Source organism: Buteo buteo, chromosome 6, assembly GCF_964188355.1.
Source record: "Buteo buteo chromosome 6, bButBut1.hap1.1, whole genome shotgun sequence".
NCBI classification, from domain to species: domain Eukaryota; kingdom Metazoa; phylum Chordata; class Aves; order Accipitriformes; family Accipitridae; genus Buteo; species Buteo buteo.
The window spans coordinates 24,528,286-24,553,940 of NC_134176.1; the positions used below are offsets into that span (position 1 = coordinate 24,528,286).

The 25,655-nt window shown below is 41.7% G+C and overlaps 1 protein-coding gene across 21 annotated transcripts in view; it reads right to left on the reverse strand.

Annotated features, from left to right (window-relative positions):
• Positions 1-25,655, reverse strand: part of NRXN3 (neurexin 3) — a 1,032,385-nt gene that overhangs the window by 654,823 nt on the left and 351,907 nt on the right. For 16 of the 21 annotated variants that reach the window (XR_012650705.1, XM_075030061.1, XM_075030059.1 and 13 more), the window contains 2 exons: positions 15,172-15,375; positions 6,986-7,012 (listed from right to left, as the gene is read on the reverse strand). Coding sequence is in view for 20 of the 21 variants with exons in the window: in XM_075030061.1 (XP_074886162.1) it covers positions 6,986-7,012; positions 15,172-15,375 (231 nt within the window). In the remaining variant the exon portion in view is untranslated. The remainder of the gene's footprint in view (positions 1-6,985; positions 7,013-15,171; positions 15,376-25,655) is intronic. The other 5 variants (XM_075030063.1, XM_075030060.1, XM_075030058.1 and 2 more) reach the window with 1 other exon arrangement.

The following is a 25,655-nucleotide window of genomic DNA, read 5'->3' on the forward strand; positions in this document are numbered from 1 at the left end:
ATTGATTCCTGACAGATGACTGCTGAGTTTCCACAGTTAGTTTTCTTTCCCATTAGGTCCCACCACAGCAATTTAGTTAAAAATAATGCAGAATGCATTCTGCCAAGCTCTGGTCTCAGCAGCACCATCTCTTCAAAATGATGACCTTAGAAGACCTGCTGAAGTCCCTCCCTGAGCACTAGAACTGAAGAGTCAGACTAGAGACTTTCAAAGGATGTGACAGTATTAGCTGGAAGATGAAGGCTAACTGCTGCTAACTAACAGCTGAGGCTAGCTGAAGTATAGTAAACATGTACCTGCATTTTAAGCCCAGATTTACGGCCCCTGAAATACTCTGGGATGTAGGGACCTTGTGATAACACAAACTGCAGTTTAGGATTGCAAAAATTAATCATGCCACAGCAAAACCTTAATCTTCATGGCACTGTCTGGATGAGGAGGATTAAAGACACTGTGAAAAGCTTGTGCTCATTACACCCAGTGTTCTGCACCCACTAATGCAGATCACTAAAGCCTCTTTACCAGTCACTCCTTATCCAGTACCCGCTGAGCCTTAAGGCACACTGATTTGGCCCTAAATTTACTGATAAGGTAACACCCAACATAGCAAGCACTGCTTGTGCTGATCAGGGTTTGCTTTTCTTTGTCTTTTTAACTATTCAAAGACTCATTAGAGATGTTCTCTCTGGGTTCTTCTCAGACAAAACTAATCACGTATAAAATACTCACTTCGTCCTACATCCTAAAGCATGAGTTTCCAGGTTTGTGCCAGTTTTCTTTGAATAAAAGAACAAAGTGGATGTTCTGGTAACTAATTATGGAATCTAATCTACAAAGACATTGTATAGACAGCAGCAAAGCAGAGCAGCTTCTCCTATGCGCTTCACCTTTTGCCTCTCGCCTAGGTGGAAGATGTCCATGTGGAACCCAGCCCCAAAGGGCCTTGTCCTCTCCATTGCAACTGGTAACTGCATGGACTTTGTCGCTACCATTTTAAAACAAGCTCGGGAGCGCTATTTCACTTTGTAAGGGTAGCAAGCAACCTCTGAGTTGAGAGCTTAAGTCAAGAGGTTTTTTCCCACTGGGGACTTAGAGTGGACTTGAATCAGTCAAGTCTGAGACAAAATACCTCACTTTGTAGTAGCTCACACAGGGAAAAGGAATTTGTTGTGTTATGTGATAAAGCTCATCTGCACACCCACAAAGGAGCTCAGAGAGACACCAGCAGGAGGAGGAGACCAAATAATATCTTCCTGGGTTACACCCAGGCCCATCACAGGGGCCATCAGCCCATCAGAGGCCCATCTGCACAAACCCATAGGAGCACAGGAGCACAGTGGCAGGTGGGAAAACAAATCAAGGACTCCTGAGGAATGAACACCTTGTCCAGGCCTCTCCCAGGGACATCCCAGCAGAGCCATTTACCCAGTGTCCAAGTGTGAAACTCATCACCATAAGTCATCTGGAGCAGCTCTTGTGATCACTTTTTGGACTAAGGGGGTTGCTGCCTAGGGTGGGACATATGCGATGCAGGGGAAAAGCAGTTTGGGATCAGACAGACTTATCATGCGACGTTTAGGGGAGACACCAAAGGCAGCAAAAGGGAAGAGATTAGGTGATTTGGGGAGGAATAAGAGTGGGAAAATAGGGGGGAAAGGGGATAAAAAGGGCTGGTCATATGTAAATAGTTGCTGGTCAGTATGCTTACCTGGCTGTGCTCTGCGCCTGATCAGTGCAGTCTGTCCTGTCTTATTAAATTCCTTTCTAACTCTTTCCTGGGTGAGGACTCCCTATTCTATGTGCATGAGCGTGTATGGGGGTGTGAGTGCAGCAACTGGAGTCTGACCATAGGTCAGAGAGCCTGGATGTTCATGCTATCAGAGACTGGAATGAGCACGGGTCTGTGGGTAAGTGTGTGATCACTAGCAAAGTGCCTGCCAGGAATACGTCTTCAGCCTCGCTACTGGTTGAACCTGGGAATGGGTAGTGGCAGTAGCCTCACCTCTCTCGGGCTGCTGGATCCAGCACGGTATGTTTTCCCTAACAGAATTCTTTGTTTACCATCTGACAAAATATCTGGGAGGACTGCTGTTTCATCACCTGACAGGAGGAAAAGTCTTCCAAAGACAGGCTTGCTCCCTTCCCTTCTTCTGCATTGCAGTGCAGCAGCAGCACAAGGCCATACCAGTCCCCTGAGTCTGAAACTGCTCAAAGGCAAGACTGTTCTCACCTAGGCTGTACAGATGCTACAGACACCAGCTTTGCTTTCACCACTACGATATGACATACTAATGACTCGTCACTTTTCAGGCTGCATAAGCATTCATTTCTTCCTGATTATGTTTAAATGGAGCTAGGAGATACTAGAGTCACAAATATGATGTGTATGTTTAATCATACCTCTTCACTTTCCAAATAATGTTTTCATGTTAGAGTACTATTAAGCTTTTATTAAAACGACAGCAACATCACTAGGAATCAGATAAGTGCACTTGGTTTTACAACATTTTGATTAGACTGGAGTTAGCACGTCTTCCTATTTACTTATGCTGATATGGAAAAAAGAAAACTTTAATTCTCTCCCAGAGAGTTACACATCATAGGTTTGTATTTTATGTTGTTACAGTGGCACATACTGAAACAAAACATTAACATTGCATTGAATTAAGGCACTAAATACAGTAAGCGTGAGAGAAGCAACGGAGAAGGGAGAACCAATCTCATGTTCTAGCTGGCTTCTATTGTCAAAGACCAGTCCAAAATTAACTGGATCTGAAACAACATGCCAACTGCAGGGCCTCATAGAGACACAGGATCAACTAGTAGTGACTGGACTGTGATTTTTTTACCCTCTCCCATTTGTGCTTTTAGCAACAGGTAAGAGAAGAGGATCAGGATTTGCTGGGGCTTTACAAGTGACATGAAAATAGGTAGCGGCTTGTCCGGCATGCTTTAGTGAGAAGAAAAGGCCTCATTATGAAACAAGTGATAAGACAGAAGTATTCACTGTTCCAGAGGCAGCTACTTTTGGAAGATCACACCTCCCATAAAGGTAGCGTCAAACTATGTGACTGTGACTATTGACATGCCACACAAAAGGTTTGGGAGAAAGAGGGAGGACTAGACCAAGAAAAAGAATACAAGCAGTATCCTAGAAAGAACACAAAGTGAAGACGCCTCCAAAAGCTGGTAAAATTGTAGCACACACAGCCCTGTCCTCCACACTTAATATTGGGTAGAATGCTGAAAACTATCCCCATCTGGACTGATATGAAGTGGGATCACTGAAAAGGGAATAAGGAAATTAAGGACTAGATACCTTTGAAAAAATGAAGAAAAATTAGAGCACCAGATATTTTGACACAAACTATAAAACTATCACAACAACTTTAATTTTCTTTAACGTGAACTATGTATTTCAAGAAACAGTTTACAGGACAGGGACCAAAGCACTACTCTTCTTTAGGAAATCCTTTTTAAAAACCCAGATTATATGTATGTAATTATATAAGGGTATGTATGTATGTAAATTATATGTATGTAAATATAAGGGTATTTAAACTATACCTGTTTTCCCCATAAATCCAGCCAACAAAATTATGCTATCCATTTTGTCTGCATTATGTTGAGGAATCATTCAATGCACCTTCACACAGTGTATTTTGGGATCCTGATCCTGCTTTTGGTTGTGCTGATTTTACACTCAGAGGAAGAGTGTTACTACCCAGTTACATCTGTGTAAGCAACAGCACTGTTGGGTCCTTCTAAATGCAAACTCTGTCAGTGTGCAGAAACAGAAAAGGTCAGTTTAGGTATCTTCAAGAGTGAAAGGAGAGGATGAGAGGAGTAGTAAAGTAAATACAGAGAAAGTAAAAAACCGTTCCTATTCTCGGAAACTATGTCAGTCTTCCATTTCAGAACTGTGAGATGACAGTGATGAGAAACAGAGAGAGGCTAAGAAGAAATGAAGTGATGGAAAACAGCATTTTGCATCAGATATATGAGAACCCAAAGACAGGCAAGCAAAAAGCCTTCAATCCTTTCAGTGAAAATTAAGGGCAAGCATACTGAAAATTAAATGCTTACCTGGGACAACATACTAGACTCCTCTCAAATAGCATAAGCTTCAGTGCTTGCTGTGGTAGGCTCTTTAACCTACACATTCCACAGGGCCCCAAAAGTACAGCTCTGTTTACCTTTAAAACCATGCACCAAGTCCCTTCTATTCAGTTAGCAATGGTGACTGCTTGACCTGCAACTCTTCAACTGATTGGGAATCCCATTTGTCAAGTTACTTTAAAACACTTCTGCTCATTTCAACAGAACCTGGCAGACCAATCTGTATGTGGATAACTCCCTCTGCACAAGTAAATGTCAGTGTGCCTTCAAGAATAGTTACAGTGATATTTGGTCTGCTCCTGGCTAACCATATTTTATTCGTGCAAGAGTATACAGTTTTTATTAATCGGTTCCCAGGAGGTTCCCTTCTAGAAAGCAGGACAGATGACCTGAGTCATTGCAACAGACAGCAACAAAACAAGGTGTTGGAGGGACTAGGAGTAGGGTTGTACATTGTCAGCAAAGTATCATAAAAAATGAATTAGGAAAATCCAAAGTGCTTTAAAATAAATAAATAAACTAATACAAACCTTCAGAGGATGACTGTAAGCAAAAATGCAACAGGCTTAACTATTAAAAATGCATGGAAGCAAAATGATTTAAGATCTTTTGATGCTTATGGGGAAACTAACAAAAGCACTGGATTCAGACTGTCTTCCCACTCACTGCTCTGATTATAGGATTATCTTTTCCCTCTTTTTCTTTTTTGAATGTTTCTCCCAATTACTGCTAGATTTTGATTTGCATGAAAACTAGACCATTGCTCCTTGCTACTAAAGCTGATTTCCCATCTGAAGATAGTCTTCCATAGCTAAGCCCTTAACAGCCAGCTGTCATCAAAAGTTAAAGATGATGACAACAATATCAGATTGTTGTCCAGTATCAGAGGAACTGATATGGATGCTCAGATGACATGCATCAACAAGAAGTATGGTGCAAGTGTTTAGATAGAGTTACAGGTGGCTAAGCAGCAACAGTATATGAACTCTTAGGAAGCAAAAGATCCTATTTTTATGCAAATGTCCTCAGCACTGCTGGGTAGAAACTGGCAATCTCAGCTAGCAGAGATTCAAGACACTTTTTCCTATTACCCACTCTACCTTAAAATAGTGTTAAAACTTTGAAGAGCAAAAGGAATTCAGCAAGAGCTGTCAAGCTTTGAGTCATACAGGACTAATCCCACATATCCCTGCGATAGGGCTGAAGAAGGCTGCAGTTCTCAACGTTGTTTCAGCAAAGTATCATAAAAAATGAATTCAGAAAATCCAAAGTGCTTTAAAATAAATAAATAAATACAAACTTTCAGAGGATGACTGTATTTAAAAATGCAACAGGCTGCAATAGGGCTGAAGAAGGCTGCAGTTCTCAACGTTGTGAAGTCACGATAAAGCTCCTACAGTGTATCATGGCTCACAGCTGGAATAATCACACATCAGCCAATGCTTTGTCTTGTCCCTGATGACAGGCTCCCAGGGACCACTTCCCAAGACCAAGAAACTAATTGCTTCCACTTCCCTACAAAGTAGGATCTCAATCAGCTGGCAGTGACCAGGAGGGAAAGCTGATCTATTATCTGCTTATATGTGTTGTTTTGGTTTTTTTTTTCTATTTGCAACCACAGATAACCTTTTAAATTTTGAAAATATTGTACATGGGGAAAAAACCCAAACAACTGCTGTCTGCTCTCTAACACCAAAAACCTACTGCTAGTCCAAAACTATCACAAAGCTGTTAAGAAACTTCTTTACAATAAGATTCTCTTGCTGCTTCTACATTGGTTCTGCTACTTGAAAGCTCTATATTTGCTTTTGGGGCTGCAATGCACTTCTTTCCACCTTCCTGCTAGCTTGGATGGGGCTTGTGAGCAAGAAGACCACAGTCTCTAGAAAGCACATGGACCATCCTTGCCTTTTAATCCCTTATAGCATTTCCAAAGTGATGTTTAGCCTTCCATAAACCTTTCCACATAAAATCTAACACAGAGGATCTACTGGTTCCGGAGTCTGGTTTCAAGTAAGATGAGCCTCAAAGCATACTTGAGAGCTAAACAGCTCCATTCTTTGGGAAGTGCTTTTTACTTTGAGGCCTACATCAACTTCGACCAGCTCTTTGAAGCAGAACAGAAAAGATTTTGTTTACTCAATCAGTCTAGAATTGGATATGATCTTTCACTATTATTTTTCACAGAGATTTCATAAGCTTTCTTCCCTACTTTTACAGACTGAATGGGATCTTCAGTGACCCAAAGATTCAGCTGGAATTCATTATAGAAACCTAAGAGTGGTAAATACCATATAAAATGTTATCAAGTAACTCTGATAATATACTCAAAATCTAAGATCTAATTTTTCCTTCTATATCCAAATAAAAATGACTTTGAATAAATATCAGGTTAAGTTGTCACCATTCTGAAACAGAGTGAGAGTTTGGGGGGGGGTGGTGTTTTGTTTTGTTTTTAAAATGTGCATGCCTTTTTTGTAGTGGAGAAGTGCATACAGTACCTGTTGTTATTCTTATGTGGTTCTTTAAAAGTTTTCATAAAGACAACAGGTTACCAGTGAAATATAATATCAGCTCATCAGGTTCCTCAGGTGCTCTTCTGCAAAGCTATGAAATAACAGTTCATCCCCTCCTTGGAGAAACCTAACACAAAATTTTCACATACAATCACATAAGGTCTTCCCTCCTCCCCCCCCAGCTTCATATCCCACCCAGCCCTTCAATTTCAGAAGATTTTTTTTTTTTTTTAAAGAAAAGGAAAAAGAAAAGAAAAGAAAAGAAAAACAGCTTATAAAACAGCAAAGAAAATAAAGTTATTTTAATATATATAGAAAGAGAACAAAATGAAACTTGAGGGAAAACTTACTGGCGTTACAGTTTATCCTGATACAGTCTAGATGGGGAAAAATAAATGAAAGATGAAATTGCATCCTTCAAGGTAACAGCTGCAGACATCCAAAAACAATCAGTCCACCCTTCCGGGGACAGACACACGCAAAGAGATGTGGCCATTTTATACTTATATACAGTCTGTACAAGTTCAGGAGTGGGTGTATATGTACAGTATATTCTACATAAATATCTGTTACATAAATATATATATATACACGTGTATATATATACACATATGTATAGAGAGATATACCAATATACATATATATCCACATGTTGACATAGAAAGCTATTTTCTTTTTTTAGAAACCTATGCATCTAAGAGTATCTTCTACTCCAGACCATGAACTGATATGAATTACAATAAAAAAATTTATAATTAAGGCACAAAAAATGTCCCTCAAAATGCAAGTCATACTCCAGTGTCATTTTGTTTTTTAAAGACCTTTAGCAATTTCTCTAAGAAGCTTGAAGCTCAAAGTCAACCTTTACACGTGGTTTCTTTTGAATTAATTCATATTGTTATTGCATAAATACACCATCTGTCAAACACAGAATACCTGTAAAATCAGCCTGTGAGATTTGTTGGTGCAATACTTAACCCTTTCCAGCTCTCCCAAAGACAGACCCTCTTCTCATTCCCCCAATGCCAGCCCAGAACACTTTTTAATATGTGCACAGACACATTTGACACTGTCCATTCAGGTGAGGAAAGGGTTAATATACTGCCCAGCGGTGTCCTATCATAAAATGGCCACTTGCAAACAGCTAACCGCACGAACGCCCAGCCCAGATTTCAGCTAGTTCTGGAGGTTGGGAATACTTTTTTGCTTGGCGGGGGAATGGAGATTTCTTTCAAGGGTCCCCAGCCCTGCCAGTTCCTCAGAGCCCAATCTCATCTTGCTATCTGAACGCCAAGACTGAATGGGATGCTCATAACGTTCAGGGAGAAGATGAAATGGGCAGTGAAGTGGCAGATATGGGAACCTTTGCTGACCCTGATTCATTCACAGGTTACAGGCAAGGGAGGGACAAAGAAGGGTACACGGAGAGAAAAATAGAGTTACGTGTGCGGAACCTAATAAATGGTAACTGACGAGTCTGCTTTTGCAAGTTGAGGTAGGAGAGCCTGAGCTAGAGGGCTTCTGAGCATTGCTTCTCTCATTTAACACACTAATGCTCAGCATATCTGAGGATACAACCTGTCAGAGGATCTTTTGTTTATAAATGCCTACTTACAGCCTTGTGAACATCCAATACTATGGTGTCTGACATGGGTGAGAGCTATCATATCACTGCTATTGCATATTTTGGGCCATGCTGAACTTCTCTCAGGAAATCAATGACAGGAATAATAGCAACATGCTACTGGACACCCTGTCTGGACAGCTAAAGCTTTGGGTAGCAGGGACAGTCATATTTATTACAGAGATATGGCCCACCAAGAGGGATTATACAGAATGGCAGAGAAATATAATGCAGTTTGCTGCTTAACTGGACCAATTTTATGTTTACTCAGACAGATGTGGGAAAATTTCAGCAGCTGAAACTAAATGCAGTTCTTAAAAAATGACAGAGGGGAAAGAATAAGACTATAAATAAAGAGCTGTAATGAGCCGGGACACACCAATCAGGAGCAGCATAGCCAGAGAGAGTCTGTTTTCAAGCAGAACTTCTCTTGAGAAAATCTGGGTTTGGTTTTGTGCGATTAGGTTTGTCATGTGTCGTCAACCGCAACAGAAAAGTGGGAGCAAACAGCCCTGGAGCAAGTGGTACGATCACCATACAGTGGTGGCTATATCCCTTACAGGAGCTGGGTGGGGTAAGGGGAGCTCTGAAGTACATGCTAGGGAACTTCCCTCTACGACCTGATGGAGAGTGAGAGCAAGAGTGAGAGAGACTCCCAAGACTCACTGCAAGCAAGTGAGATCGAGAGAGTTGTTAGAGCTGGAACAACAGGGGAATTTCTTATGGGCTAAACAGTAAGTGTGCTGGAAAGGGAAACATGGCTGGTCCTCAGCAATGTTCATCAAAGTTAGAAACTAAAACCATCATTGTGTTATTGATGTCTGCAGAGAATTTTTGCATTTTTAATTTTTTTGGCAGCAATACAGAAATAACTACACGTCCCAGGGCTTACCCTCAGGCTGAGTCACTGACTGCTTCAGGTGAAGGGATCGATATTTCAAACTGAAAACGAGTGTAGCCCTTATCCTGGCTGCTAGATTTCTATTTCAAAGGACAATGAGAGACCAGGCCACTGAGGGGGTTGCCCTGACAACTACAATGGCACTATTAGATCTCCAGACTCTGCAAGCACGAAGGCTCTGCAATACCATATGCCAGGCAGAAACGCCCAAGCACACTCCAGAAGAACCAGCTCTTGAACCAGACTTAGTACAGCTGGGTCAGTGGGGATCCCGCATGGCAGCTAAGTGAGTGCATCTGCCTGCGCTGCTACACCAGCACTACCATACTCTCCACACTACCTTCAAAGAACAAGCATAGGTTTTTTGTTCTTTTCCTTAATTCTGAGCCTTGTCCAAAGCAACCAAAACAAATTTCCAATCATTAATACATGAAGCTGTTTTCTCCCTCTTACATCAGTTTTTAGAAAGGAAGAAAATACCTATTTTCCTCTAAACTAGTACAACACCAGAAATCCAAAACAGTAAGGTGCAGGTTTAGCCTGGTTTTTGTGCTCAAAAAAGCAGTAGCTGGGGAATTCAGGAATAGTTTAAAAAACTGCTTGGGATTCCTCTTGCACAGCACCAGGGCAGTAAGACTTCTGGTAATTGTCATCTGGGGCTCTCAGCCCTGTTACCGGCTTCTACTGATGAGATTTGCTTTATTTAGGTATGGCTGCATTCCTGACTCAAAAGAGGTTTTCCCTTGCTTTAGGTTTTGAAGATGAGTATGCCTGAACCGCTGTAAATCCAGTCACCTGCCAGTTCAGCAGTTGGATGAGGAATCTGGAGGACAGCAGTAAAGTGAAAACACAGTCTGTAACTGCATGGGGAGCAGGATGAGCTGGGAAAACCTTCTACAGTTACTTTCTTTCATTATTATTCCTAATGTAAACCAGAATCTGCTTTCTTAGTGCTCAGATGGAAGGTTTTCCAGAGCACATCACCTGGCAAACAGGACAAAAACCCTCTCCTTGCAAAAGGTTAAATAGCTCCACTGCATTTAGCTAACACTAGAGATTCACTGTTTGAATGGAAATATCTTTAGTAGCAGACAGAAGTCTCTACAATTTAGGCCTGTGTTTCTTACCATTTGTACATTTGTGCCTGAAAATAGTGATATTTACTTGACATTGCTAAGGCCGCAGGCTGTTTTTCCCTTGAATCAGAGAAGAAAGTCACCTTTGCTGTGTGAGGACAAAGTGTTCCTTTTGATGAGCATCCACATGTGGCTATGGAAGAGCACTTTAAGGCAAGACTAGGACAAGAAAGATAATGGGGCCTGACTATTTCTAAGCTCACTGCAGGGAAACTAGATGAGGTTCTGTGCACACTCCTACCCCAAGTTATAGTGTAGCTCCTTGCCTCTCTCCTACTTGCATGCAGTCGGTCTGTGCACCCACCTGTAACTGGCAGCTGACAAATATTTTTGCAGGTCTGTGGCAAAAAAAAAAAAAAAAAAAAAATCAAGGGCCTTTGTATGTACTGATTATAGAAAAGAAATTTATTAATGAGAAATAGTGTGAATGGGCATACACTTGCAGGTCTGAGTGTATGATCTGCACAAAAGGAAATTTGGCATAGAAGTTCACGTATGTTTAAAAAAGAAAAATAGAAAATGTGCCTGCTCTGTTTGTTTGTGGGAATGACAAGAGAAACTTTACATTTTGGAGAGGCAAAGATGTCTCTGACACTCTTGAGGCGATATCCTAGGAAAAGATAGGCAAGAGGGATGATTATACCTCTTTACAAGAGAACTGACTCAGATTAAGAGGAGGCAGGAAGTATTTATTCTAGTCACCAGTGACCTGAAGATAAGCCAGTCCAGGAAGAAAAAAACCCTGGAATATTCTTTAATAAAAGTCAGTGACACTATAACCCTCCCACGCATCAATGGGAGGAAAAGTGTGAAGGTGGATGTCCCTATCAGACCAGCCATTTCTTTCCCTTTCTGTACATCTTCTCAGCACCAGAAATTATTCCCAAGCACGTTCCAAGTCATGATTTGATTAGTTTCTCTCTCTCTCTCCCCTTCCACTCTAGACCCATTTCTTCAGAGTCCTTCTCAACAGAAGTGAGATCTGTATCACATTTGGACTTCCAATCTTCACACAACAAACACTCAAACTACTGTGAGACATGCTGTCAACATGCAGATTGCAGTGCCTCGGGCACCCACACGGGAAAAGTCTGAAACAACTTCCTTGCCCCTCTTTCTTAGAGAATTATTCATCACTGCTCTTCCTTTCCCTCCCACCTTCTGCAGCAAGCACCCAGCCGCCCGTGCCCACCCACGTCTGCTGTACGATGTAGCTATCCCCTGTTTGGTTTGGACACTGAGTGCTGAGGAGGTGAGTGGGATATGCCAGCCCCTGCAGGCTGCTCTGTACGCTCTGTTCTCAGGGCTGTTTGCTGTGCGGGCCGCAGGCTTCAGGCCTTTGAAGGGTTGAATACCATCTTTTGATTTACCATGGCTGATGGGGTATGGGAAAGCTTTACAACTGAAATACACAGAAGAGTTAAGGAAAAAAAAAAAAAAAGAAAAAAATAAAAGAAAAAACAATATAGGAAAGACCTTAATAACCACACAAATGATAATAAGTAATCAAATGGAATAGATCAAAGAGAGAAGAGACAGCTCTTAGTAATAGTATTAAATGACTTATAAGAAAAGCACAATTAAATAACCACTCAAAACAGTCTTTGTTTATATGCATCTGTCATAGGTTAGGCACTCGGGGGTATGCTGACTCATAGTTAGTCAGCACTGAGCATACTCAGGTCTTCAGAGGTGGTGCTGATGACTGTTTCTCACTGGTAAGGGGATTTTGGCAGGGTCAGATAATGAAGATTTGGTTCTTGTTTGTGACATTTTGGCTATGAAAGTCTCCTTAAAGAGTTAGATGTGACTTACAGTAAACAACTGAAAATGAATGGCTCTGGTAAAGTCATTCCTCCTCAAATTCTGTTTCTTCAACAGCAAGGTAAGTTTGCCATTTTGATAGAAGGAAAGTCCTGCTGCAAGGAATATATCTGACAGCTTTATAAATCTGAACAGAAGAGAGGTGAAGCTCAATCCAGGTTCCAACAGTCTAAACTACCCTTCTCTTTAGCTGTGCATAGAGGAAGAGTGCTGACAGGTTTCCACTGATGTAGCCTGTAGTCACTTTTGGGGGAAGACTCAACCTCACAAAAGTTTCTAGCTGAAAAGCTGGCAAATCTGGCATACACATTGCTTCAGTCCCTGCAACTACACAAAAATAGCCTTCAGTTAACACAGTGTTTGGTTTACAGATTTTGTCCCTGTATTAAGCCATCAATGACACATCTCTTTCTAAACATGTGTGGACCATATGTCAATTCTTTTGACATAGCCATGTCTTTTAGATGCCAGATAGTAAGAGTTGAACAGTCCACCTCTAGGCTAGGTGATGGCGCAACAGACCCCAGTGAGTGTTAAAAGTGACCAATGCCAGTATTGGGAAAATATTGTCTGCCAGCATGATATAAGGAAAACTGGAAAGGAAAGACTACATTGTAAAAAATTGTAAGTATATTCAGGGTAATCTAAATACAGCCTCCTTGTATTCACATAGGTTCTAAGTCTAGGAGGCCTTGAACACCCAAAAGGAGCAACTCCCCCTATTCTCATTGATTTCAAAGGAAGATGAAGGTATAACAGAATCAAACAAGTGGTACCTTTCTCAGAAGAAAAAGTGATAATTTTTTATGAAGTCTGACAGTTTTCATGCTGTAGTACTTTTCATGTGGGAGTATCAAAGGTGATAGAAGCAGCACTTACTAAAATACTACCACATCTCTGGCAGGTTGCAAAGTATTCTCTCTTCAACAAAGAGAGGAACTAAGGCATGCAAGGTAAAAGAACTGGCTCTGGGTTACAAGGTGGTAGTGAAGAGCTAAGCAGATACTCAGCTGCCCCATCACTTCCCCAACAGAAGCATGCCACTGCCAATCTTCCAGTGATTAACTTTATCCTCTAAGAAAAAAATGGCTAGCAATAATTGCCAAGAAAGGAAACAGTGGGGAAAAAAAAAATGTCTCATTTTGCCAGATTATTAGCACCAACTGTATTAGATCAGAAGAAAATGCAGACACACACATACATATATATATGCACTGGAGTTTTGTGGAAGATTCTCTTTGCACACGTAAGAATGGTCAACAGCAATTCTTTTGAGCTGTTCTCCAGAGAAACCCTGCAAATCTATGCAATTTTCCTTCACTGTAAGTCAATATAGGTAGAGATGGCTATCATCAGAGTGCTGTTTCTCTTTATTTGAGAAATTACTGTCATAGCTGAAGTTGATCTATTCCCTCTGTCCTCTAGGACAGTCTGGACAGCACAGCAACTGCTCCTATGCTAGCCAGACACTCAACAGTGTTTTACGCTTCTTCAGTCAAGCTAAGCAGAGCATATATGTATTCCAAACAGGAACTCTATAAGACTGCATTTTCTTTTTTTCTTTTTTTTTTCTTTAATAAAAAGCAAGGGTTTCTATAGCCCTTTAGATGGAGACTCTTTGCTTTTAAGAGATATGAACTTGTTTAAATGCATCTTCTTCTCTTCACTTTCCTATTCCAAAAGCTGATATTAGGGTCTGACTTGCACTTTCAAAGCCAAAAAGACACTAGAAGCAATTTAAAAAAAAACAAGCAAGTTCCAGAAGACAACTGCTGTACAACATATTGCCCAGGTGAGGATGAAGAACCCTAAAATCACCACTCAAGCTCATCTGTGGTGGAGCAAGACCTTGATAAACTTACCATATCTAGCTAGGACAGGAGTTAAAAACCAAGAACCATTATACAGGTATGGGTGTATTATACTTTTCTTGCCCTCTACAAACATGGTTTGCTCCTGATATCACCAGAGTAGGGCTTTGAAGATGCTGATGCTGTTAGCTCAAAAAATACGAAACCTTGTCCCAGTGGGGCTTAGAATTTTGAAAGCTGATAAAAGCTTTCACAGACCATGCACACATCTTCATATAGAGTACCCTACATATTAAAAGAGGTTTAACATTTCGCACTATCATGATAGTTCTGCCTCTTTGACTCAGAATCTCTTCCTAGTTATATTTCTGGATTCAAATGAAGCAACAAGTTGCATCACTGAAAAGTGAAAGAAAGCTTCAACTCGTTTACTTACATTCTTTAAAAAGGCAATTTGTCATTCAGTACAATACTTAAAGACTGGCAAGAAAATGGATTGAGGCTAATCTAATAGCATGTTCACTTTCAAAATTTTTTTATTGTTGTTATTGTTGGACTTGTTTCTAATTGTCTTTTTTATTATTTTCTGGGAAAGTGTAACTCTAAGGAGACAGAACACAACCCTTTGGGATGGGGGGATGCACTTTTATTATTGCTGCCTTCATTTTAATAAAGACACAATCAAAAAAACACAGGCTTTTTTACTAGATATAAAAAGCCCTAAAGGCTGAAACAGATAGCAATTGGAAAAATAGAAATAATTACCAAATTAGTAAAACAGACCAAGTTGTATCAAACGCTGCCAAATTCTGCAAAGGGCGTGGGATTAACAGGACTTCTGCTTGCCACTATATCCATTTTGCTTCCCTCCCACGTTTGCCTTTGACTGTTTTGAGTGATGCTGGATGAATGAGGGATGTAACTGATCAAAAGATGGACCAAGCAGCATGTCTCACACAGAGCTCACCAGTCCCAGATCAAGAAAGGAAACTTAAAAACTTAAAGACTTAAAAACCAACACTGTCCATAACAAAGAACTGACAGCAAATCTTCATGCAGCAATGCAGAAGAGAATTTCTCTCCGCAAGAGAATATCATTACGAAGGTCTTGGCAGTTATTTTAGAAATCAATCCAATCCAGTCAAACCAACAGAAATTAAACAAAATTATTAAAAAAAAAACCACTAATCACAAGCCCAAACTAATAGTGAAGGGGCAGTGGAAGGTTTTTATACGATACCTAAATTGACCATAAGTTTGACACGGCCTCCATCCAGCTCCAGCCGCAGAGTGTCAGCAGAGTCTCGTGAGGTGGTTGCCATCAACAGCCCATAAGCACGCTGGGACATGAAACGGAAGGACACGTCTTCTGCTTCTGTATGCATGACCATAGGCATGATGATCTTCATGTACATGCTGCCATCATAGCTCAAGATAGAGGCCTCTGTAAGGAATCAGCAAACAATGGCAAAAAAAAAGAAATGAAGTTACGCTTCTGTGCGATCTTCACTCCTGAAGAACCCTAACATCTATCACAGAGCACTGTGTTTCCAGAAACCATACCACTCGCCACAGAAAGATATGTAACTGGGGAAAAACACAGCAACTGTTTAACTGCATCCAGCAACCCTATGTGGCAAGTATGGGCAGTAAACATAAAGATATGGTAATCACCACAACTGGAGGCAGCAGTACCCATGGAGACACAATCCCCAAGGACAAGTGTGTTAGCACAGGGCCATCTTGTGATAATGAACTGGCAAAGCCTCCATTTTTCACATCTTCCAGAACATGCAATCTCTTCCATTAGCCCAGCCTTCCCTAGCACTAGCTGTAATGACTACTTTAAATAATGTCTACAACACTTCTACTAGAGCATTTAGTCTTGCCTTTGAAGGCTCAAAGTTCCTATCTCTAGTACTCTTAAGAGCCGTTGCTTATTTAGAGAGGAATTTCAGTCCACTGCTAGCAATTCAAACAACTGTATGAAGCAAGTTTCCTAACAGGTCTTTTCTCCATCAGATTTGTGCTGTTTTGTGATTTTATATTTTTCCCCTCCTTACTAACCACTAATGTTAGTAGAGCTCTGCTGACACAACCAATGCCACTGCAATGCAAATGAAGAATGAAACAAACCAAACTCCATTTCAAGTTTAAGTGTCATTCAAACACAGGAAAAGTCAGGAGATGGAGGCACAATGACAGCCAGGAGCAGGAAAAGCAAAAAACAGCAAGGAAAGAAATTCTATTTTTCTATCATCTCTGAGGATGTCAAAGAAAATGGGAAGTTCAGCTGAGGAAAGGAGCTGTAGTCCTTAACATTCTCTGTTTATTCATGGTCTTGCCTCCAGAAACTGATACTCTTCTCTAAGGGGTTAGCATTAAAGTCTTGTGATAGAACTGCAGCAACCACTACAGCATGGCAATCATTGTTTCAGTCCAGCAATATGCTCCAAAGCATTTTTATCCACAAAATTTACAAATCTACATAAATATATTAATGTATGAATCAGAGCATCTCTTCTCCCCACAGCCAACCCCTACCAAAGGCAGAACTGTAGAGATTGCTTCCTGTAGGACTTCTACCAGAAAGCTACATATAAGAATCCCAGAGGCTGAAAAAAAAAGACCAGTTCAGCCCCCTAGGCACATGGAAGGATTGCTCCATAAAGCACTCTTACCAATGCCTCATCCAGTTTAGCTAGTTTTCTCAAATGGTTGGGATTCTCACCAGGCACCCCAGACACAGCCCAGAAAGCTAGCACCCCATCTAATATAAACAACTGCAACAACATGTATTTGGAATCTAGATGTTCTCCTTATGTTTCACCCCTTTGTCCCATATTTTCCAGCCAGGCCACTGATGCTGACAGGAGCAGAACTTCTAGAGAGAAACAGCAAGCTTTGCAGAGCCAATCCTTACATCCTTTCAATGCCTAAATGTTAGATGCTAGAGTAGGGTAGATGGATGGGAAACAGGAACAGCCACATGTCCATGCTGGAAAAGTCCCATGGCTGGCTCCACGATGGCCAGTAACAGAACTGCAGTGTGTAATAAATACTCAGAGGTGATAAACAAGGATATAAGTATCAAGCTGATACAGTGACCGAGGAGACATGTATATGGTTAAAAAACATCTGGTGGGGATCACTGTGATTGTGCTGGTGCGGCGACCTACTGCACTAACAGCTGGTATGCAGCACCTCTCTGGTCATGGGACATACAAGCCCATTAAGAAGAAAACATTTCTGGGAGCACCATCAAAATAAGATGGCTGTGAACAGCATCATCCTTATTCACCCATTTTCTTAGCTGCACTCTGCACATACTGTCATGGTCTGTACACACAAAGCTCTCTACATGCAACACCCACTCAGCCATACATACACCTTCTGGGTACCGGCTGTCAGTGCTGCCCTAGGGACTCACATCTTCGCTTGGCCAAGAAGCAGAGAAAGAAAGAAAGCTGCTTTTTCAAGGTGGGGGAATGGTTTCTTCTATTCAAAGCACAATTCTCTTCCCCCTCACGTCTGCACCTCTTACTTGCCACCCACAGCTGCAAGCTAGAACTAAATGTACTGTATATTATACATACACTCAAAGGCAATGCGTATGTACACACAAACCCTCCTTGCTCTCTTTCCTCTCTCTCTCTGCGAATTGTATTAGAAAATCTAGTGAAGCATGAAATGGCTCTTTTGACGCCTTCAGCTCAGATGTGCCTTGCATGAAACAGTTGCTTGCCTTAGCGCCTGAATAGCTGCGAGAAGGGGGTTGGAGGATATCAGGACTACAAGTGGGAGTAGCTGACACAAGTGCCCCAGCTTGCTGCTTCATTCTCCACAGCGCCATGCGTTAGGTGCTGTGGAAACATGAGTTTTCTGCAGGCACTAGAAGACAACAAACCAAAAGTGTGGTAATAATGAGTCTCTTCCCTTCAAAAAGAATTCGTCCTTTAGCTCCACTGATCCCATTGCCAGAAAGTTACTGTCCTTAGAAAGAAATCCCAACCATTATTATACTTACATAAGACGGACCTGAAGAACACCCAGAATTGCTGAAGATGGCACAAAAGTCTAGACACTGTTTCAACTAGCATCCCACAGTAGTCTAAATCAGGTATTACTGTCCCTTCTCTGGCCAGTCTGCTACAAACAGGGAGCAATGAATCCTTGTTACAAATAAGCACATAAAATTAAATAGCCTGAAATAGCTGAAAGCCTCCACACAACCACAGGAGATGATGAGTTTCTGTTCTTGTGGGTGCCCTGTGCTGTCCTCAGCCCGGCCTAGCTTAGACCACCTATGCACTTGACATCTTTTAAAAATAAAGAGATTTCATTCTCACCTTGCAAGTCTTCACTATCTGGAGTATCTGGGAGCTTTTTCAGCACATCTCCTCGCAAGCAGACCATTCCCTGCAGCTACAAAAATACCCCTTCAGAGGAGGGTATTGCCTAGTAGCAGTCATACAAATAAAACCTATCTCCTTGTCCTGACAGTCCCCAAAACTCGAGGAAAGCATGTTACAGCTGAGCAACACATACAGCAAATCTGCTCAGGGTTGAATGTAACCTGGCAACAACTAGGTGACCTCAGCCTCCTAGGCACATGCGCTGGCAACTTCTGCCTGAATACAGGCAGCCATTTGATTGCCCTCAGCCATCTGCAGCAATGGGACTGTAATGCTTTTGTTCAGCACCATAAATACAGGCAGCAGCACAGTTATCCAAGTTGAAAATGCATGCACATTCCTTCCACCCTTCTGCTTTTAGGGTAGCTATTATACTTGGATGTCTCACAGATACATGCATAGGAGCAATGGGTGAAACCATGTTTGTTTCAGAGACTCACAGATTTGTACAGACAAAAAGATCCAGAGTGGCATTTATTTGTGATCCCAAAGCCAGAAGCTTCATTGCAATTGGCTTGGAGATGGGAAGACGAAGAAACCTGGTGCTGATTCAAAACCGCCCTGACATACTGCCAGAGATCTGTGAAAATCAATATGTTATTAGGAGCGATTAGGTTCCCAGTCTTGTGCTCTGAGACCCTGCCAGCTTTAATTTTACACTTAGCATCCAAAGGAGCAATTCACTGCTGCTTCCCCACAAGGCTCTGCACAAACCTCCTGGGGAGATGGCAACAGGCCTATTCTTAGAATGCAGACAGAAAAATATTCAAGACCTCTTCATGCTCCTTCTCCTGCTTTCTAACCTTTCTCTTGTATTAATCTCCATTCTTTGCCTCTTTCCTTTCTTCTCCTTTTTAGTTTTTCTGTAGTCTCCTATTCTTCCCTGTGGTCTCTTTCCCCTGCCTTCCAGACTACAATATAACTTTTTTCCTGAAATTTCCAAAAAGATGACAGTGCAAAAACAAGGAAAAAATATACTCCCTTCACAAAAAGTTTAGCTGAAGTCACCAATGACAGCAGTTCAGGGCACAGGACATATTCCCCCAGCTACATCTGCAAGAGTCAGCTATCACCACCCGCTCCCACCAAACAGAGCTTCCAGAAACAAGTGTCACCAACTGGAGAGGCACGAGATGCCTGGCAAGGAGCAACTGTGCAAAACAGGTTTGCTGGTTCAAAACTACGGGGAAATAGACACCAAACGTTTCCACCTTCTCACAAAAATTCAAATATCTTTAAAGAAAAAGTGCCAAAGCTTTGTATCCACAAACCAGACAAAACTTTCCTGTAGGCCTTACACAGCACACCTCTTTCCCTCCCATATCCACTAGCAGACACACGGCCACAAATAAAAACAGCCTTGATTTTCTAAAAAACAAAATTACACTTAAAACAGCAAACCCAAACAAACAAACAATCAAACAAATCAGAACTGAAAAAAAAAGGCCTAAAAAAAGAAAAAGGAATCCTCATTCTTGTCCAAGTGGATTCCATACAGATGAATTTCAACAACGTGACAGAAGTCTGTCACGTAATTTGGGGAGCATGAATGTAATCACTCAGACTGAAATCTGACTAGTACCCAGGAGATAATGCTCCTTTTTTGGTGGAAAAAATGCCATGGGAACAGAATATGAAACGTCAAGTGCTCCCAAGCGCTTACAACCTTGCACATCATCCAGCAAGATGGGAGCCGGGAGCTGCGGGGCTCCCAGGGCCGGCCTTGCTGCCCCGGGGCTGTCCCACACACCCAAGGAGGCCATGACAGACCTTCAGATGGTGGCCGGGTCCAACCAAGAGCCCAGGAAACATCATGGAGATGAGGCAGGCCAGGGGTCAGGCCGGGAAGTCAATCCGCAGGCCAGGGCTAAGATCAGGTGCCACGACTGCCAGGCAGGGTCACGATGACAGGGATGGGACATGGGCCTGGCTCGGCAGGGCCCATGGCCAGGCAGGGCTGTGGGGAGCTGGAGACCAGCCCCGCTGTGGCATCGCTGGGGCAGGGGCTGATGGCCCCAGGGGGCTGACGTGGGCTGCTGGGCTGTGGGCAGGCTGGGGAAGCCCCAGGGGGCTGACATGGGGTCCCAGGCCATGGGCAGGCTGGGGGAGCCCTGGGGGGCAGGCAAGGCCTGTCAGTGCCCTGCGGGCCTTGGTGGTGTGCAGCCACAGTACTGTGCTCTGGCACTGCTCCTTGCTGACCCAGAAGAAAAGTCCATGTTTACTAAATGCAGTATGCAGCAAATCGGATTTTCCCTGGATGTCTCCCATCTAGGTGCCACTGGACCTCACCTGTAAATGTAATTCACTAGCGCTGAGAGGGACAACAACAGAAAACACAAAACCATCTTTCAATACCCGCCTAAAGAGGACCATTGTATTAAAATAAGAATGGGCTTTATTAGTCTAGCAAAATACCCTGCAATTAATATGACTAATCATCCACTGATAGGTTTATTGTGCTAGGAAAAACAAAGCTACTCCGCTTTCAATATTTCAGCCTGACAAGATGTCAATAGCACTGGAAACTCATGAAGATAAAACTGTTAAAATCTTGGACACGTATAACCACAGAAACGTAAAGAACCTGGACCGGTTTTGACAGTGCTTAATCTCCATCACAGACCAAAGTATTTTTGCAACATCAATCCCAATTTTGATTTGCTTCAAATTAAGATGACGCCTGCCTTCCCTACTTCCAGTGGGTATACAGCTGCTTTACAAAAGGACCTTTGTTTCTGGAAGCTCAGCATACCATTACCCCAGCTCCCTCACTCTGTTCTAGACTAAGTAAACCCCTTCCGTTCAACTTCTCCTAGCTTTTATTTTCTAAAACTTGTCTCTTCTGCTTCTCACCTCCGGCTTCTCTCTGATTTGTATACTACTTTCTTAAATTCAAATGCTCCAATTTGAATAGCATACATCAGTTAAGACCAAACGGGCACTAAAAGTGGAATAATTACATAAGACATCTTTATCGGTACAATGTGTACAAAATATTTCCAAATGAGCAGCAAATGACAAAGATAATAGAGCTAGCTTCAAGGCATTCACCACATTTTCAGGGATGCAAAAATAGTGGTGAAGCAGTAATAATAAGTGTCACTTATAAGGCCGCTGCTATAGACGAAAATTGCTAGCAGATGTTTACATAGGCCAGATGACATCCAGATTAATATTTTTCATGAAACACAGTTTTTCAAAACCTTGCAAAATTTATTTAATAACATTATTTAAAACATTGTATCACTTTTAACATACATTGAAGTCTGAAAATAGCCCAGAATTGCAGGTTGGTTCATATAAAATAAGAAATTCCTGAAGAACACCTGAAGTGCAAACCACACCTATTTATTTATCTAGGAAGTCAGAACAGAATAAATACCCTATTCACCACTTCCCTTTCCATACCACTGTCTCCTCCCTGTTCCAGTATCTTATGTATTTCCTGTCCCTTTCCTTTGTGGTTTTTCCAAACACAAGCAGAAACATCAAATTACTGCAGAAAAAAATATCACCTAAGTATCCACAAAATGGAAGACATACAAAAATCTAGGCAAAGAAGGCAAACGAAGAGCCCCAAGCAACACACTTATATGAAAGTGCAGGGTTCAGTGCAAGTACTACAATGTCCTTCTTCAGACAAAAAAAATATTTAGCTTGATTCATAAAGTTTAGACATTGAAATGACTTTTGTTATGAACAGAAGCATTTCTGAATTTTTTTCAGAACTACACGATTATTTTTTTTCTGAATCCAAAATTAACACCTTGCTTTTCTAGTTCAATATTATAAGGAAGTTATATAATACCAAAATCCTGTAAACTGGTCTTGAGAATTTTCAGCTCAAAGTGGGCAAAATCTCAAGGAACTAGTTAAAACTGTGAAGTTTCCACCATTGTAAGGGAAAATCTCATCAGATGTTTTTACTGCCTACAACAAAAACTTCAATAGAGACCTTCTAAATTTTAAACTGACCTAGAAAAGGCATATTAGGATCCAGGATCCCAAATCTCCCTCCATTATAAACCTCACAAGCCTTTGCACTCTGGATTCTAGTTTTGTTTAACTTCTGTAATGAACCAACTCTCCAGCTCCCAAGGCTAACCTGTGGCTACCCTACGAAGAAGTATGTACTAGCTTCCATCAGCATCAGGCTTAGTATGTGCTTCCTCTCCTCCTGTGGTCACCACACACAAAGGAGGATAAGTTAATTAAGGGGTGTTGTCAGGTGGGGAGTTAAAAAACAAACAAACAAACAAAACAAAACCCCAGCCTTTAATTCACAATGAAAGGTATTATCTAATAAACTTCGCATCTCCCTTCTTCGGGCTGTAATCATAAAGAACCGCGCGAGGGAGGAGCTGTAAGAGCACTGGGTAGCACAGTAGAAATATTTGCAGACAAAGGAAACTGTAGCTTGTAAATGTTATTGCTAGCTCTGGGAGGTGATGAGCGAGTCTATATTGCCATACTGAAGCTTGGCAGAGACACAAGGGGAACCAAGAAGGAGCACGTGAGCTCTTCAAACTTACTCCAAATGTCACTCTAACATTTACAGAGCTGTTTACAACTATTTGGGAAGAAATCTCTGGCAAGAAGGCTAAGGGTAGAAGAAGAATTGCTCCTCAAAGCCAAGAAGTGTAATAAGGAAGGCATGGGGAAATCTGCTACTAAAATGATAGTCTTGAAAGTTTGCATTACACGGGTGATACAGATTAGAAAGTGATGTGACTTCTGTTTCATTCGAACATCTCTGAGTCCTCTCCATGGCACTGTCAAGGTGCAGGAAGCATCTGATCACTGTCTTCTCAGTAGTGTTCACTAAGAAAGAGGCATTACAGCGAAGATGGAGTTTGACTCATCTCAGAGGCGTACAGTGAAAAAAAGAGGCAGCAGACACAATTTGCAGCAAGGGAAATTCCAGAAAATTATAAGGAAAAAATTACACAACGAGGGTAGCCACACACTTCAACAGAAACACTGAAGAAACTCCACCCCTGGAAATTTTCAAAACTCAACTGGATAATGCCTTTAACAATCCACTCTGCTTTTGAAGTTGGCCCCACTTGGAGCAGGCAGCTGGGACAGAGACTTCCAGAGATCCCTTTCAACCATATTTATTCTATGACAAGTGCCAGAATGCACAAATTTCACTGCATATTGCACCATTTCACAGACATCACCTTACACCTGCAAGTTGCTACTGATCTGAGATGGAAGAAGTTTTGTCTTGTGAGTTATCACATAATGGGAATCCTGCTTACAGCATGTTGTTAAGACTGAAGAAACAGAAGATTCAAAGCTTTGCTCTCCTACAGGCACTGTATGTCCTTGGGCAAATTCTTTAGCCCTGCTGACTCATCTCAGAACAATTACAGTTAGGAACCAAACATATTATGACACTACTAAACACATCCGACTTTTGTGCTTTCAGTCCTTTTCTCCCACAAGCCAAGATGTTCTCACTGAACTGGTGTGTCACACACTGCCAACATCTCCCTGTCGCGGTAGAGACGGACACGACAAGTAATAGATCATGCAAAATGGCTACTTTATTGTTCTAACACACCTTTTTATACCCTTCTTTTGAGTATGTGTTAGTATATGATTGGTTTGGTTAGTAACTAACAATTCATGATTGGTGAGTTCGTTAGGACGGTTCTTCTTATCACTATCTTGTTTTTGTACTGGTCTTCTCGGATCTTTCCAGACTCTCAAGGATACACTACAAGCTGCTCAAGGTCACGCTGTTCTCGAACTGTCAGGAATTCCATAGGCTCGTTGCATCCCCCAACATCTCCCAGTGGCTGCTGACTCTCAGGTGACAATTGAAAGCTTCTAAGGGTGACTGTCAGCAGTAAAATTTGCATTACTTCCCCAAATTTCCAGGAGATGAGGGCTCTGCTGTAAAATCCACAGATGTGGGAAAGCTACTAAAAACGCAGTTATCATCAGCCTACCATCTTTGAAAAGCAAGGTTGTAATGTGAACTACATTCATAACCTTGTGTAAAAGCACAACCTCCCCTCAGTTCTGTTTTTTGAATACTGGAAAGAAAAACAGTAACTTATATTGCCTCTGGCTGTTTGTTTAAGGAAGGTTCACAGCATGGACCAGACAACCCTCAACTTCCTTTTCCTCCTTTTTCTGATCTGACAGCCCCCAAACCCTGAACTTTCTGAAGTCCTGGAAGAGGTGCTTTAAGAAGACAGGGAGCAGAGGGAAAACATGGGTCTACAAACTGTAGGGTAAACTTGTCCACAAAAATCACAGGTATACCATAGTGTTTTTGAAAAAGCAACAATTCTTCAACCCAGGAAATCTCTGAGTTAGGAGGGGGCCGAAGTGAGAGACTGCAATGCTAAAAATAAGTAGGCAGAGGAGCTGGATAACTATAATGTAAGGCAAGCAGCTTCATGGAAACGGGAATATCGCAACACTCACAAAGGCTGGCAAATAGGTCATCTTTGGGGGAAGCCCGATACAACAGCGTAGGTAGCAATGAGGAAGGTACCAACAGCATACATGCTGTGGAAAAATACAGGATAGCACGTAATCTGGTGTTTCAGACTACAACTTCCAAACTTATAAGATAAACTAAGCTGAGTTTATAATACTAGGACCTGGGGGAAGGTCCTTTCAGAGCCTTTTGTTTTCCTATCGCAGAGCTGCTGCTTTCCCTAAAAACATCTGCAAAACCACTAATCCCAGGGTGGTGCCTGCCTGAGAGCAATGCTCATTCAGTGCAGCACAGACAGTGCAGAAATGATGACACTGATTTCCAGGCATCCCACAGGCTCTGTCCACTCCTAATGAAGTCATCAGCAGAGATGCAACGGCCAGGGCTGCTCACCCAGCTAACTGCAAACACTGTCCAATTATTGTAACCATGATAAAGAGGAAAAGAGAAGCAGAAACTAGTAGTTGGCATGGGATGGCAGTTGATATTGCCAAGATCGTGAAGGCCGAAGCAGAAGATGCATGTTCAAGCCTGTAAATTCCACTAGCAGATAAAAGAAATTAAATCCTACTTTCAAGGAGTAGGCACTGCCTTTTGAAAACATGGTTGTCCTGCAGACCAAATTCCACTGGTACCTGTAAAGAAATGTGTTTATAAAAAAAGAATTTCAGATAAAAAAGGAAGAAAAAAAGAATTGATGTAGGCAAGTATGGTGCTTCTGTACTAATGATGACCCAAATTACCCAGAATTTCCTTGTTTAGATAATTAAAGAAATGTCCATGAGCTGTCCCTCTCTGACTCCAAACATGACCAAGTACAGTTTCTCTCTTACAAAATCAGTATCTCTT